General features: G+C 37.7%; 2 protein-coding genes across 3 annotated transcripts; both read left to right on the top strand.

The window, feature by feature from the left end:
* The first annotated feature begins 2,804 nt into the window (after positions 1-2,804).
* LOC113162600 lies at positions 2,805-6,722 on the top strand. Of its 2 annotated transcripts, none has more exons than XM_026360826.1 (9): positions 2,805-2,900; positions 3,360-3,653; positions 3,737-3,970; positions 4,070-4,174; positions 4,330-4,545; positions 4,676-5,017; positions 5,121-5,469; positions 5,557-5,623; positions 5,697-6,722. In XM_026360826.1, exons 2-9 carry the CDS (start codon positions 3,479-3,481, stop codon positions 5,832-5,834), a joined length of 1,626 nt encoding a protein of 541 aa, XP_026216611.1. In that variant the 5' UTR covers positions 2,805-2,900; positions 3,360-3,478; the 3' UTR covers positions 5,835-6,722. The 2 variants fall into 2 exon arrangements, with proteins under 2 accessions (XP_026216611.1, XP_026216610.1); XM_026360825.1 differs by having other exon boundaries at positions 2,813-3,096.
* A 4,563-nt stretch (positions 6,723-11,285) lies between these two features.
* On the top strand, positions 11,286-14,640 carry LOC113162235 (carcinoembryonic antigen-related cell adhesion molecule 1-like). The gene is made up of 5 exons (XM_026360269.1): positions 11,286-11,350; positions 11,993-12,085; positions 12,577-12,922; positions 13,009-13,066; positions 13,419-14,640. Exons 1-5 carry the CDS (start codon positions 11,296-11,298, stop codon positions 13,578-13,580), a joined length of 714 nt encoding a protein of 237 aa, XP_026216054.1. The 5' UTR covers positions 11,286-11,295; the 3' UTR covers positions 13,581-14,640.
* Positions 14,641-17,282: the final 2,642 nt, after the last annotated feature.

Here is a 17,282-nt window from a genome sequence, read left to right as displayed (position 1 = left end):
ATTATCGTAGTACCTGTGATACCTGCTCAGCACCACATAGTAGATGGCTGCAACTGATGAATATATTGCAGCACATATACTGTAGCATATAATGTATACAGATGAAGTGCAGCAGAGTATCTGAGTCTCTGATTTGCATTTGCCATGTGAGCAGAAACACGAATTTAACGAACATTATTCAACACTGCTGGATGTGTAAATATGTAATTGCTAACACACAATAATCCAATAATCCAGTTGTGGGTTGAAATTTGTTCAAATAAAAGCACATTTACAACCCACTCAGTTCTCCCGTCAGGTATGCAAAGTTAATCCCCATTAGTTTGCACCCAACCCAAAGAGGTTAGAGTTAATTAGGGTTGTTGGTTAATTCAGTGTTTTGTTTTGGAATATGTTTCTCGAGACGAAGGCAGGTTTCAGAAGAATGTTCTGACAATAAAGTGAAATCAATCGATCAATGATTAAAGAGCCGTGTTAATTTTAAACCCCAGCAGGATTAACTTTAAGCCAGATGCTGACACTTCTCACATTAGTGTGAGCTGCACTGATGACTCAAGAGACTTGTTAGTGACACATTACAGTCAGTTCATAGTGAGATGACTGAAGAAAGTGTGACTTTATTTAGTGAGTAATGCAGTGAGTCACCCCGGCTTGCATATATTTTAAACAGGCTCTAGTGGCCGACTGGTTCATTTGCAGCTGTTTATCTGTATTTACAGTGTATCTGTTGTTGTTTTACTCACATGTATTTAAATTAATTATAATGATTCTGCACCTAAGTTTCTAAGTTTGTCCTTGTCCTATTTATTATTCATTCTTCTTTACTTAGTCACACACATACACACGCACACACACACACACACACACACACACACACACACACACACACACACACACTATGGCCTTGACTTACTTACAAAAGTGCAAATGTTCCCCATTATGTTGTGGCTGGGCACTAAGCAGTTTAATGCAGTAACCATAGCTGAATGTTAACAATTAACCAAATCACACTTGCACACACACACACACAGACAGACACACACACACACACACACACACACACACACACAGACACACACACAAACACACACACTGCACCTGTTATGCGTACAAAGCATTTTCTCACATTATCTGTTGCATTTCCCTTCTGATAAAGTGAGAACAGAAGGAACAACTGGTCTTAAAACATATTTCCCATGAACTGAATCACATCAACATTGGACAATATCACACTTTACAGTAACTTAACAACTTTGGTGTGCACACAAACTACACAGTATCCTGTTTGGAGAGGGTACTATGAAGATGGCGCCATCTGGAGGATGCTGCTGAACAGAGAGAGGTACATAGATGACAAAAAATGTTATTAGAAAGCTCTAATAATTCTACTAGACCCTGCTTTGTTCAAATATTTATTCATTCAAGTGTAATATTGCATATTGTAATATGTATAATAAGTTTGGATGAAATAATCATGTGAATAAATACAAGTAGTGAATTTTACCATGTCAGAAATTTAACCACTAAAAACAGATGTGTCGCTTTTTTCAAAGAGGAAGGAAGTTTGGTTTTCAAAACTTTCAGTGTGTCAACCACCTGAAACAAAGCCAATCTTTCTGTTCTCATCAACCTTTACTCTGTGAAAGTAATATAGTTTGACCAGTAAGTTAGATCTTTATCAGTAATCTCTCTGATTACTGCAGCTGAGCGGTTATGTTACCGGCCGGATGTGTGTTTCTGGTTTTTAATGTGTATATGGGTATGAATCATTATTTAGGCTCAGTTATTGATCTTGGTGATATTAGTGAATGTGTAATTCAGTCACAACTATAGTTAAACAAACATATTGTATGTATGAAATGATAATTAAATCCTACAAAACAAATAACAACAAAAACGTGTTTGTGCCCTAAGAAGTTCATCAGCAGAGCAGCTCTGTTCGATTCCTTTTGTAACATCGAGCAACAAATGGTACACGGTGCACTGGGAAGACTCTAAGTTTGTTCAGAATGAACTAAACTAGATACTTTATTATTGCCCTTGTACAGGCAGTCGTCTTAAGGCACCAAAGTTTCTGGGTTACGTGGACATGAATCAAGGAAATCCGAGAGCCAAAGGACCAACTCTGGGATTCATAGGCGACTTCCTCTGTGCTCAGTTAGAGGGGAAAATATTAAACTAGTTGTTTTATATTTTAATATCAATAAATGCCATCTTTAAATGTGTTCTGTGGGTTTTTATTTTATTTTGTTCTGCTAGTGTTAGTAGTTAATAGGAGACTGATCACAATGAATGTTTGTTCATGGCTTCACGTTTAGGTCATGAAGACAGAGAAAAGTGAAACATGATGCAGGCAAATCTTTAGATGTCATGTAACTCTAAACACAATTAAACTGTTAGGAGCACAGTAAACATCTGGTATCAGCCATTATTATTATTAGTAACAGTTGTTTATTTAGTAATTAACTCATTAGCAGAAAACGTGTGCTTATAGTTAGTGTAAGGTTGTGATAGAGATGTTAGAAAATCAACTGTAATAAAGAAACACTGATATTAAGTCTAAGTCTGTTTTCTCCTTCTTTATTTTGTAACCTTGACCCAACCAGAGAGCACTTTTTTTTTGGATTGCTTCATTTCCTGCAGCTCTAACTGGACAACACCCACTGTTAAACAGACAATGATGTAATTTACCTTTGTATATTTCATAAAGACACATTATATGACATTAATTACTAATAAGAAAACATCACCTGTGGTTTGATTTTACTTTGCAGCAAAAAAAATCTTAAAAAACAAGTATTTTCTTTTTTTTTTTAAATATCATAAAATGTGGAAGGAAGTGAAGTTTCAATAGCACAGTCGCAGGCAACCTCCAACCAACACTCTTCAGCCTTTTGTTCGTAGGTGAACTGCTGTGATTTCAACCACTCGGTTACATTTTTTATTATTATTTATATTTTTGTACGAGTTGTTTAATCAAGCTGTAGTGATAAGAAAGTACTTGGATGCAGTCAACTATAGGATAAGAAAATCAGAAAATGAAGACGGTGGCTGAAGCTGGATACGTGTTAATGGGTTTCATCCTGTACTTGTCAGGTTTGAATGATTGTTTATCGCTTCTGTTGTTTGTTTTTTTTTGTTTTTTTTAACTTAGCAGATAAACTTGTTTAAAGTTAAAGTATATCAGTTAATTTCTAGTGAACTTCACTTAATTTTTAACCTAACTGCAATTTTATTTAATTAAAATATTGGAGACAACTGAGATATAACAGTTTAGCTGTGTTACAACCTGTTACAATCAGCTCTTCAGATGATAAAGATCTGTAAAAGATATGTACTAATAAAAGCTTCTATTCAAGGAGTTTATGGACAAACAAAGACGATTTGTGCGTTGAAAGGCTCGTCAGTGGATCTGCCCTGTGCAGCTAAAAATCCCACGTCAAGCACCAAATGGTTCGCTGCACACTGGAATGGATCGATGATTGTTCAGAATGAGCTCCCTGCAGATGGAAATCGTGTAACGTACAACATGTCTGAGGAGAGTCAACCCACACTACGCATCAATGATCTGAGAGAGAGTGATGGAAGATCTTACTGCTGCGAAGAGAGCGTAAAGCTGTGCTGGCAAAATGCAATTCAGCTTAACGTCTCAGGTACAATAATAACTATCACACGTTTACTAAGAATCCCTGCAATATGATATGTGAAGATCATTTTTCATGTGCAACTTTCCAAGACCTGCAGGTGATGGTGTTTCCTACCACAGAGGGACAGTCAGTAACACTGATGTGCAGCACCAGCTGTCCTTTAACTGAAAACCCTGCAGCCTACATCTGGTACAGGAACAGAGAGTTTCTCTATGAGGACTGGTCTCCCTGGTACCAAGAGCTGGTCAACAGTGATGAAACAGTCACTTACTCCTGTGCTATCAAAGGCTACGAGGATCTCAGAGCCCCCAACGTCTCAGTGGGTGAGTTTCTCAGGTTAAATTCTTAACAAACGTGTTTATCTCAGCATGTATTTGTACTTTAAATTGAAAATAAAAATACTGAGACCATGTTTTGTCCAGATTCTGTCACGTCGACCTGCTTTAAAGTGACCTATGCTGGAGGGAGAATGTGTTCTCATTGGAAAAAATCAGAGGATGAACCCTGCTCCATCACATATCCCAGCGGTGACGTGGCTACAAATGTTCTATACAAACATCCCTCATTGTGTTGTCTTTCTTTTTTAACTGAGCTAAAATATCTATAAATGTATGTCTAACTCAAAATGTGACAGCGCCTGATTTTCTAAAACTATTCTTTTCTATTTATCAACTCCCGAAAGAGGTTTTTGTTCAGCCGATTCCTATAGAGACACTGGGCCGCGTTACACTAACCTGCAGCACCAACTGTACTCTGACTACAACCCAACCTGCCTACACCTGGTACCGTAACAGGTGTAAATATTTTGAGAGTCACCATTTGGTTTGCCGAACCTCTTTAAACGCAAGCATCTCTTGTGCTGTTAAAGGCCTTGAGCAACTGCATTCTGCTGAAGTCTGTAAGTATTAACTGCATGTTTTATATTATTAGTGAATAACATTTGTGGTGATTCATGACTCAAAAGCACAAATTGTCAATTATATATTAAACCACAACAGCACACTACACTACACTATTGTATGTTTCAGGTGTTGCAGATAAGAACTGCTGGACTGTGAATTATCCCAACAGGAGAATTTGTGCTCTGAAAAGTTCTTCAGTTAACATTTTAGGTCAATACTCACATCCTAAAGACCAACAGCCAAAATCTAAATCGTGGTATAAAAAAAGTATAAGTGGTGAAGGCCAAGCTAAAAAGCTGAAAGAGATTCCCCGTCGTGTAGAGTACCGTGACAAAGTGAAGAACCACCACAGCCTGTGGCTCAACAACCTGCAGCAGACTGACTCAGCAGAATACACATTCAGACTCCAGAAGGATAATGACGAATGCAAATCGCCTGAGCTACCTGGAGTCACTTTGATTGTGACAGGTACTGTGGCGACTCCATGTGCATCACTTTTCAAACTGGCTTTACTGCTGGGCAAAGACCCAGTTTATCTTTTTTCTCATTTAGTGATAAATCTGTGTTTCAGATCTGAAAGTGAAGTTGCACCCTGAAGTGGTGACAGAGGGACAGAGAGTCACGCTGACCTGCAGCACCAGCTGTCCCCTTTCTGGTGACACAACATACATTTGGTTTTTGAACGGCCAACCTCTGACCCTGCCAGAGAACCAGAGCAAGCAACTGGTTCTGGACCCAGTCAACAGACAGCATGCAGGATACTACTCTTGTGCTGTTGAATCTGGAAAAAGAAACATCAGCTCCACTGATAAGGCTCTAACTGTTCTCAGGATCACAGGGGACCTGATGTTAGCAGCAGCTGCAGGAGCCGGTGCTGCTCTCCTGGTCATCATACCTCTCACTGTCCTCTGCTGCATTCGGTGAGTAACAGGGATTATTGGATTGTTTTAGAACAATAAGAAACTGAATTCAAATCATTTACTCATTTCTGTAACAATGATTCAAAGAATAAGAAGAAGGAAGACTTCCAGCAAACCTCCAAGACCTCCAAGAGCATCGCAAAACAAGGATCAGGTACATTAAATACTGTATCATAAGAAGACATTCAAATTCAGTGCAATAACAATATGTTTTCTTCTCTCCTCAGCTAAACTCTAGTCCCTTGTATGAAAACATCTCAGCTCAGCCAAAAGAGCAGGACGATCATCACTACAGCAGACTCGTCTTCTCTAGAAACCACACAGAGGATCTCTACTCCACCATTGAGTCAGTGTCTTCTAGATAAAGAAAGGTTTGCTGGTACTTTTAATAACTGGAATAACGTCAGCATCACACAAGTGACCAAAAAGCATAACGATGTTCAAAACGACAGTGGGTCTGAACATGTTCTGAAACAACTGTGTTTTTCCCTGGGTGTTATTTAAGATGCACAATCATCTGCGATCTGCTGAAGTGGACATTGTCTCTGCGACGTGGTACGATGTGTTTATATTGCACTCAGATAAGTGTGGAGTAGAGATTTACAGAGTGGATCTGGATCTCACTAAACCTGTTGACTTATCTCCATTTGATAAACTGAACTCTAACACATAGATGCAGAGATCTTTGCTCTTTTACACACATTTTCCCATCTGAAATTATTTTTCCGGAATTTAGACATTTGAACATTTCTTCAGGCTTCAGAGGAATCTGTGCTCTTTATTTCTCTGCTTCCTTCTACTGAATAAATGCTGTGGTTATTCATCACTGAATAAGAAACGTATTATTTTAATGTTGTAGCACATCCTTACTGTATTTGGTTATTATTATTATTATTGTTGTTGTTGTTGTTGTTGTTGTTGTTATATGTAACAAATAACTTTCATAATAGCACTCTTCCTCACTTGTTCAGGCACAACTGTTATTATATTACTGAAAACCTGCAATTTCTTTGTTTGTATTAAGATTTGGTTTGAGTTTTGTTTGTGTAAATACACACTGACCTAAATGATTTTTTGGCTTTGTCATTCATCCACCATTTACAAAAATAAGTAAACTCTATAATGAAGCACACATTTTGATTAGAAACACTTCTCCAACATGTATTAGTATAAAGTAGGTTTTATGTAATCAAGGGCATTACATTGTGCTGACATTTCTCACTCAGACTTTGGATACTTAAATAAAATGCAGAACCCCAAATAATGAACAGGAAGTGATTCTGAACACATTATTTATGGCACCACACGACTTGTGTTTATATATGAAACAAGTAGCCGTGGTTCAAAGACTAATGCGAAGTCTGCAACCTTCAGTTTTAACTAAAACAAATCAGATAAAACTCTGAGAGCTTCATTTCCTGTATTTCTCATGATGAGAGAAGCTAATTCTGATGAGATATTTATTTATTTATCCAGGTTGCATTATGAACCAATGCATTAAGTAAAAAATCCAAAGAAACAGTGATAGGAAAAAAAGAACAGGATAAAGTGATGATATTCTCTAGTTAAAGTTATGTTTTCTTGATGACAACCTCAAATGAACCTACTAAAGTATGTGGATTCCTCCCTTGTGGTTTCCTTTTACCAATAAATATGAAAGGAAGTGAAGTAATAACACAGATGCATGCAAGCTACGTTCACACAGACCATCCTCTCCAGGCTTTAGGTTGTAAGTAAACCACATATTATTTTCATTACTGGGTTTTATGTTGGCATAAAGTCAATATGAACACTGTAATTAATGTTGTGCAGTTAGTCCAGTGTAACGTGAGAGAAAACCGAAGGACTAAACCAGTCATGTTACTGACAGGAGCTGGGTGTGTGGTTATGGGTTTCATCCTGTACATCTCAGGTATCAATATTTGTTTATCCCTTCCTACAAAAGTAAAATTAACAGTTTTACTGTTCCCTTGGTAATAAATAGACAAATTACACAAACCGTTATGTGTTTAGTTTTTCCTGATGTTGGACCACACCAATACCAGTAAATACAATTTGTGGTGTTTCTTTGGATGCAAGGAGGTAAATGTAAACTTCGTCTATCTTTTCAATAGTTTTAATTTTTCATCAAAGGGCCCAGCGAGCATGAGAGTACGTACAGTCCAGACAATATAGATCACATCCACCCTTAATCCTTCTCAGTGGTGGATGGAGAGTTTCTCTTTGAGAGCAGAGATCCAGTTTACAGAGACCTGGTCAGCAGTAACAAGACAGTCACATACTCCTGCGCTATCAAAGGTTACAAGGATCTCAGAGCCTCTGAAGTCTCTGTAGGTGGGTGATAACATTTATCTCCTCCTAACTTAACTTTATAAAAAATACTTTTTTTGGACAATAAGATACAGATTAAGAGCTAACTTAATACAATTTATTGTAATTAGATAAAGATGTTGTTCAGTTTAAATGTACAAGAATACATTTACTCAAGTCTTCTACTCAACCACTGCACTTTTAATGTTTCCATTTCACTCAACTACAAACCAAAAAGAAAATACTGTACTTTTCAGTCCACTACTTTTATTTGACAGTTTTAGATGCAAAATATAGTCATTTATATTTAACTTGCAATAAAAGAGTCCTCTGGAGTTTTAAACAATAAACTCTGCTAATATAATAAAAAGTTATACATCTGGTATCTTAACCACTTTTCTCTGCAAGGGTGCTGAAAAACGTATAAGGCAAGAGGGAGGATACACTCTGGACAGTTCTATTAGAGTCTAAAACAGAGCTGACATGACAAACATTCGCACTCACAATCACACCGATGGGCAATGTAGAGTTCAAGCAAAGCACAACTTCCTCTATAACCAAAGAGGTCACCAGCTGAAACACTTTGGAGTTTTGATCTTTCCAATTTAAAGTCCTAAAAAGCTATATAACAGTATACATTTAAAAATTTTAAGAGCTAACTGAAAGTGCACAGTCAATTTAAAGTAGCCCCAGATTAATGCACTTAACCTATTTCAATTAAGTGGACCAGAAAGGATTCGTTATTGATTTGTTCCACAGTACTTACAGCGGCCTGTATTATGTTTAACATGTTAACAGGCCTCAAAACAAATAATTATCAAAGATCTTACGACTGAATGTCCATTAATAAAAAAAACATTTTTGTCCAGGTTCTGTCACACCAACCTGTTTGACTGTGACCTACATTAAGGGCAGAATGTGTTCTCAGCAGAAAACAGTGAATGAGTCCTGCTCCATCACACATCCCAAAGGTTCAGTTTCCACAAACAGTAACAAACCTCCCACCCTCACACCACCATTTATTTTTTACAGTAGAACTATTTCATCTTTGTGTCATCTGCTTATTTTTACTTTAATTTTATGTTTATTGTTAATTACACAGCCTATAATCGCATTTTATATTTAACGCTTTATTTGACCACAAATTCAAGTTTTATATGGCAATGACAAATGACTTGTTTTGTCGTTTTTTATTAGTTCTTGTTATTCAGGTTTGAGAACACAGATGTTTTAACATTTACTGACCAATTTACCATCTTCCAGGCCTGAGACTGAGGTTGCGTCCTACAGTGGTGATTGAGGGCCAAAGTGTCACACTGACCTGCAGCACCACCTGCCCTCCTACTAGAAACACAAAATACGTTTGGAAATTAAAGGGGCCGACTTCTGACCCAGTCAAACAGCCAAAACCTAGTTATAGACCCAGTCATCAGTCGGCATGCAGGAGCCTATTCCTGTGTCATTAGAGTTGCCAAAACAAAAATCCGCTCCAAAAAAGAAACTCTAGTTGTCGTCAATATAGTAGAAATGACATTAGCAGCTGCAGCTGCCCTACTGGGTGCTGCTCTTGCGACTTTCACATGTATCAGTATCATCTGGCAGATTAGATGAGTAACACTGTGACTTGTTCAAGAGGGCATGAGAAACTGTTGAAATCACTTACTGACTGACATATTTGGTCTAAATCAGAAAAAGGAAGACTTCCAGTCAATCACATAGACCTGAGACATCTAACAACATGGAGCAGGTAGGCAGGACTCAAACATGTCAACGTCACTCTAATGGAAGGAAACTGTTCCAAGACACCAAACATTTGCAAAATATAAAATATAATACAAGTAGATTTCTATCATATTAACAATACACTGATGCAATCAAACATTTAAAATCATACAATTAAAAGATCATTTGTCTTGTTTCCTCAGATAAACTCTGGACGCACTTGTTTTCAAGTTTTACTGTGCCAATACGAAACAAGCACGAGGCGAAGCTTTGGATTTCGAGATGGGACATCTATTCTTTATGATATTAGATATTTAACTAGGTGTTTTTATTAAGAATAGTTATGAATAATCAAGATTTTTGTTGATGTAACACAGGACAATCACTTCACATTGACCAACAGCCAATTGTTGTAGACGTTTCCCAATAATGCAGTGAGAGCTAACAGAGATGTTAAAGAGAAAACATGAACATAAGTGTTTCCTCATTGAAAGAGGTCAAATACAAACCTTATTCAAATGTCATGTTGGCCTTTTGCTCACTTCTCTATCATTTATCACAGAACGACATGGCTCCATTTTAGATATTCTGATCTTATTAAAACAAAAAAGGCACATGGTATTAATTACACTAATTACCACAAACTATAATAATTCTCAATAATATCATCTGTGGACAACTTGAGCATTTGCTGTCTCCTGAGGTCTGTGAATATTTATCAAGTGGCATCCTGAAGCATATTAGTGTCATAACCTTTAATATATAAACTAATTAGGAAGTGTGTGAATATATTTGAATAATGATGGAGCATTGTTTTTTTCTTCCTTTTGTTTTGATGACTTCTGGCCACTAGATGTCCCTGTAGACTGTAAGCAAGTGAATCAACCACAAGTTTATCAGAGAAGACATCAAGAGGCACCAAGTATGAAATGCTGACTGAACATATTCCATACACACTGTAAAAGCTGCATTAGAGGCAAATGATTCAGTTTCTCACCTACAGATTAATACATATTAATAATAACACATACTGAGGAAAGCAAACCCATAATTTATTAAGTCTGTGTAAGTGAAGCAACATTGCTCTTAATGTATGAATCCCCTAGTTTACATCTTTATAGATAGTCTGTAGCTGTAATTATCAGTTCCCAGAAGGTGATATATTTAATTAGTGAAGGGGGAAGCTTTTAATGACAGTACTGCAATAACAAATTCCCACCGGCCAAATCACCACATGACACAGATAACATGCAGCTCAGACCAGCAAATAGATGCCTCCTGAGGGACAGTGAATTAGACGGTGCACAATATTAAGTGTGAAGTTTTTCTCTTGACTTTTCTCTTTAGTTTGTTTGAACCATAAACCAATCTGATAACACGTCCATGTTACTGCTTCACTTCCTGCAGCTCTCACCGAGACAACAGATGAAGAAGATAAAGAACAAATACGCTAAGGAAACGTTTCAAAATTAAAAAGTAATAACTGAGAGAAAGACAAAATAAGAAGTTTTAAAAAGTTTGTCTTGACGACAACTTGACATCACGTCTACCTGCAGCAGAACATTGATTCTTCTGTTGCAGTTTAATTTACAAAAGATTATAATTAATCGTGAAAGGAATTGAGAGGAAATGCATGCCAGCAACTGACGTCACTGACACTGACGAACAGTCCTCTCCGAGTCACATTTGAGGTTTTGGTTTATTTTTTTTTTAAGATTTAATGTTGTGACTAGACCGATATAAGACCTGTTCCTAATCATCTGTCTGATTAGACGCTGAAGGACTGAAACAGCCATGTCACTGGCAGAAGCTGGATTCGTATTTATGGGTTTGATCTTATACATGTCAGGTATGATTTTTTTTAATAAATGTTTTCAGCTGTGCTGACGATCAGTCAGACGTTAAGTTGACAATCTTCATTAACAAGCGTCCACCTATACATTTAAGAAAAACTAAATGCAGTGAACCCATATTTTATTCACAATAGAACATAAAAAAACATATCCAGTGTTTAAAATGAACATACCATTTTTAGATACATAAAAGGTTGGAACAGAGGCAACAACAAGATGTAGAATATTTTAGAGAACTAATTATGTTAATTGGCAACAGGTCAGTAACATGACTGGGTATAAAAATCTTTAGAGTCAGTCTCTCAAAAGTAAAGATGATCAGAGAATAAAATGATTTTAAAATGACTTTAACTTTTATAACTGGTACCTTTTCTCAGTTTAAACATTTAATATGTTTTCTATGTTATATTGTGAATCAAAAATGGGTTCATGAGATTTACAAATAAATAAATACAAATTTATGTATTATGTACTTTTGCAGTTGTATACACCATGTGAATGTAGTCTGTCAGGTGAAGTTTGTCTTCTTGTGTTTTTTTTAGGATGAATGTTGAACTTTAAGTCCTCAAAGTTAAAGTTATGATGCTTTGTTAAAACGTCCATTAATAAAAACAATGAATCCGTTTTATTTTGTACAGGTTCTGTTTCCTCAACCTGCTGGAACGAGACCTGTGCTAAAGGGAGAGGGTGTTGTTATCACAAGGACCACAAGGGCGAACGATGCATCAAATGTTAGGTTTTCAGAAACACTAACAAACGTGACTTTCAGACCTCTATTCTGTTTTAACAATAGAGAACTATTTTTAGATTTACCTTTGTAATTTATCCTCTTATTATTATTGATTTAGTAACACATGCTATAATCAAAAGTTGAGAGTTTGGATTTAGCACTTGATGAAATGTAATTTATGTAATTATGAATTTACATGAGCAAAAAAAAAGTAAGTGAACTATTGTCAATTTCCTGGTCATGAAATGTGAACTGATAGGTGGCTGTGTTACAAACCATTTTTTACCTTAAAAAAGGATAAGAATATTTCCTTTAACACAGTTTTAGTGCCTTTAGGTTTGATGTAGTAAAATTAAAATACTAATACAAATTAGCTATATTGTCATTCAGGGTATTTGCCGGTCATGAATCACAACAGTAAGAGGAGTTCAGGTTTAAGAACATGTGGGTGTATATTTTTTCATTTACTAACTAATCTCATCAATCTTTCAGACATAAAAATGAAGTTTAGTTCTGAGATCGTGAGAGAGGGCCAATCTGTCAACCTGACCTGCAATACCTGTGAGCTTTCTCCAAACACAACATACTCGTTTTACTGGAACGGTCAACATCTGAAAACGCTGCAGAATCAAAACCAGCTGGTTCTAAAAGCAGTCAGGAGTCACCAAGAAGGATCCTACTCCTGTTCTGCCAAGACTGGGGAAAATAAAATCAGTTCCGATCCAAAGTTTCTAAATGTTATCAACACCTCAGAGAATCAGCTCCAAGCAGCAGCAGCTGTAGGAGCCGGTGCCGCCGCCTTGGTTATGATACCTGTCATGATCTTCATTTGGTTCAGGTGAGCAACATGAAGATCAGTAACATTCAGTTTGTTATCTGAAATGGGCTATTCATGGACGTACATTCATTCATTCCACTAAACAGAGTTAAGGGGACTTTGGGTCACTGTTCTACAGCTGAAGGAACGGAGAACACAGAGCAGGTAAATAACAGACATTTCAACAAAGATCCTGTTCAACAGTTAGGTCAGAATAAAAAGTCAGTAAGACTTCTAATGGCACGGTTATGCAGTTAGTTATGCAGTATGGGTCCCGTGTTTACAGTGTAGGTTGTAACACTTGTTTTACTGCAGTCCACACAACTACATTAGGCTTTAGATACAATAACAGTGCTGCTAGTGTTTAGACAGTGATCATTGAAGAGACAAATATTTTTTTGTTCTTCTTTGTAAAGAATTAAAATGTCTCAGTACTGTGAGATAAAGGCCTGTTTCCGTTTAGAGAATTATTATCTCATAATGTCAGCTAATGATGTTTGTCTTCTTCCCTCATTAGTTAGACGGTGGCCATGTGTATGAAAACATCCCGGCTCAACCATCGGAGCAGGATGACCTTTACTACAGCACACTCCAATTCAGCCCCACTGTCCAACCACATCATCCCAGAGAAGACGAGCACGCTGCTTATACTGTTGTTAACTTTAGACAACATGTCTGACCTCTGAGTGAGCAACTCTTACTATTACAACTTGGACAGAAATATCATTTTAAATCACACACACTGTGGGTCAACTTTCTCTGGGTGTGTGTTTAAAAGCCAGTCAACAAATCAATGTTGTCATTTCTACCATATAATGTACATTTCCCACGAAGAAAAGTAGTAATATTTCGTTGGACCAGCATTAGCTTTGATTACGGCACACAATAAGCTTCTGAGCAAAGTCTTCTCCAGCACATCCCAAAGATTCCAGTGGGGTTAAGGTCTGGACTTTGTGGTGGCCAAACCATGTGTGAAAGTAAAGTGTCATGCTCCCTGAACCACTAATGAATCCTGACACTGTCCTCTGCCCGTGACATCGGGGAAGAAAAAATCAAATGATGGAATAATCTGGTCATTCAGTATATTTAGCTGGCTTCATTCTTTGGACACATAACGTTGCTGAACCTATACCTGACTAACTGCAGCAACTCCAGATCATAGCACTGCCCCACAGGCTTGTACAGTAAGCACTAGGCATAATGGGTGCTTACCCTAATGTGCCCATCTCTGGAACAGGGTAAATTTGTATCCCACATGCTCCCTAGCAAATTGAAGCAATCTTTCTTAAGGCTACACAGCTACAGCCACACAGTCCCTTTGGTTGCCTTCACATGTGTGTTAAAATACTACTTTCAGATTACTCCTACAGATTAGCATGGAGCATATAAACACATCTTTGCATCTTTCTCTTGAGGAACTGATAACTTTAGAACGCTTCACATCTGCCTCACATCTTATCTGTAGATCATTTGAGCACCTCTCCTCTCACCTCTGGTGTTTTACACATATTTTCCATGAACAAACTCACTTCTGATAACAGCGGAAAAAAACATTGCTGAACACACAAACCGCAAAGACGTTGTGTAAACATGGTTTGTCAGACTGTGTTTGAGATCAGGCGGTACAATGTTGGCGCCATCTGCAGGACATAGTCCCACCTGTTATAGAGCAGTCATGATCTGAATTTTATTTTATTTTATTTTATTTTTTTTTTTTGTTGAACATTCCCCTAATTTCCTCGCTGCTTACTTGATAGTTACTTGATTTTATAGATGTTATAAGGGAATGTTTTGTTCTAATTTAAAGTCATTGAGTATAATTTGAACATCAGCTAATGTCTTTCATTCAGTGCATCAGGGAAACTTGGTCTGACCTCTCAGCAACTTTTAATGTGTTTCCTCTTGAAATGTAACTTTTTTGTTGTTGTTTGTGTTATAATAAAACCTGATTTTGCTTTTAGTCACATTAGTTGATTGAGACCATGTGTTTTATTTTCTGTCTAAAATCACTTCCTCATTCACTCCACTGCTCCCTGATTATCGTGCACTATGGCGAAGCAGTAAACTGAGATTTGGAACATGTTATATCTACAAAATTGTTGTGGAAAATCTACAATCTTTTTGCTTTCACACCTTAGTGCGTTTGCTTTGGTCCGAATCAGTGGATGATTTTATAAACTTCTTATTTTTCCTCTTGGTTCAGTTTCTTAAAAATTCAACAGATATAACTCTCGACAAATCACGCGAGAACGTCCTCTCCGCTCATTGGTCAGATGTGTCTGCCGCGGGAACAGAGAAGTAAATACAGGAAGAAGGTGTAGTGTCATGGAGAGAGATGATTTCACTATGAATGTTATTTTAGAGAGATGAGTTCAATATGAATGTTGTTGTGGAGAGAGATGAGTTCACTATGAATGTTGTTGTGGAGAGAGATGAGTTTACTATGAATGTTAACACAGATCGGTCATCACGATGACCTATAACTATTGTTATTACGTTACATCGCCTGCAGTCATCAGACCTGGTGTCCATGTGTCACTTCACCTCCTCACGTCTCTACGTTTGTCCTTGATTAATGAGACAGCATGTGTTTGGTGGGAAAACGAAGGAAATGAAAATCTACACACTACCCAGAGCCCTTAAATCATGCGATTCATATAGTCTTTGGTCCCGTTTTGGTTCGGTACGCGTTCTTAAAGGGAGGACTGTACCAGAGTTCACTAGATGATGCAGATCGAGTCCACCTCATTTTGGGGGTCTCTGTTCTTGCTTGTTGTTTTGGTGATTACCATGTTCACACCAGACTAAACGAACCGCACCAAGAGGGAAAATGAACTTTCATTATCCTGCTGCATGATGACACTCCTCACAATTCATTTTGGTGCATTTCAAAAATCTGTTACTGCTGTTTGATCAACAGTAAATACTGTATCAACCAGCTCTAATCTGACCTCTGCTAAAGAAAGAACTGTACATTGAAATTGAAAGTCTGATTTCCCAGGACAAACGTTGGTTGTCACTTGTAATTCAGTAAAAGCACAACATTATAAGGAAACTGGTGTTACCGCACTGTGCAAGTTTACAAGATTCAAATGTTGATTTTTAGTCTTTCAGGAACAAAATTACAGCATTTAAGGCCGATTCAGTGTAATCGGTGGCACAGAGCTGGAGTCGGTGTCTTTCAGGCTTGAGATTAACGTAGTACCCTGAGCTGCCAGCCTGTCATCTCCATAATCTTTTTTTATTCACTCCATGTTAAGGGCATCATTTCAAATACACTTTAATGAAAAAATGTTTAGATTTTTTCAAAGAACCATGTATAGGAAGCAATATTACATTGTTCTGTCTTAACAAATATGTTTAATCATAAAATAAAATATAATATAATATTATTATTATAATATAATATAAAATATAACCCACAATCTATAATGTTACAGAACCACTGGCTCTGGAAAGTTTGTCAACACTGTTTTTGATGTAGCTGAAGAAACTCAACCTGCCACAGGCAGTGATCAGTGATGATCCAGTTCTACACTGTTATCATCAGCCATTACTGTCTGGTACAGTGCAGGAACCACACAGGACACTCAACAACTTCCACCTGTCATGGTTTCGGCCTGGCATCAGGCCAAGCTGAGGATTTCCCTCACTACTCCACCTCACTCTCCCTCTACTCTTGCCAATCAGCGGCATATTGGACTCACCTGTGTTCCCCTCACACTACTTAAACTCTCCTCAGACCTTCCTCCCCTGTCAGATCGTCGTCATTCCCCCCCTCTTGTTTCCAGTGTCGTTTTCCCCAACCTGTCTCCAGCCTGTGGTTCCTTGCCTGTGTTCCTGCCTGTTGCTTTCCCTGACTGTTGCCCAACCTTGCCTGCTCCTGCTCATTCCTCCTCAGCCCTGTCTGCTTCCCCCCCTGGACTCTGGATTTTGTGCTTCCCCCTCATGGACTCTCTAGACTTGTTTTCCCCTCCTGAATCTTTGGACTTTGTTACCTGTTCCCGTGAGTGTTTTCCTGCCTCTGAGCAGTGGTTTTTGGTTTTGTACTTTGGTTCCTGTTTTGTTACTTTGTTCTCCGCCATCTGGGTAGTTTTCTGTTGTTACTTTGTCCTCGTGTTTTGCCTGTTTTTTGTTTTTTGTTCTTGTTTTTGTAGTGTCTGTTGACACCCCCTTAGTTTCCCTTGTTTTGGTACTTTGTGCTAATAAATCCTGTTAAGTTCATTCCTGCCTCGTCCCCCTCCCTTAAACCGTGACACCACCAGCAGACACAGGAACAGATTCTTTCCACAACCAGTTTCTCTCATACTGAACTGAACTATACAACTGATCTAAACCAGACCCCCACTCTGTTCACTGACTGACTGATGCTATTAAAACA

The sequence above is a fragment of the Anabas testudineus genome, chromosome 1 (genome assembly GCF_900324465.2).
Source record: "Anabas testudineus chromosome 1, fAnaTes1.2, whole genome shotgun sequence".
Classification (NCBI taxonomy): Eukaryota; Metazoa; Chordata; class Actinopteri; order Anabantiformes; family Anabantidae; genus Anabas; species Anabas testudineus.
Note: the sequence above shows the minus strand (reverse complement) of the source record. Positions and strands in the feature narration are given on the sequence as shown.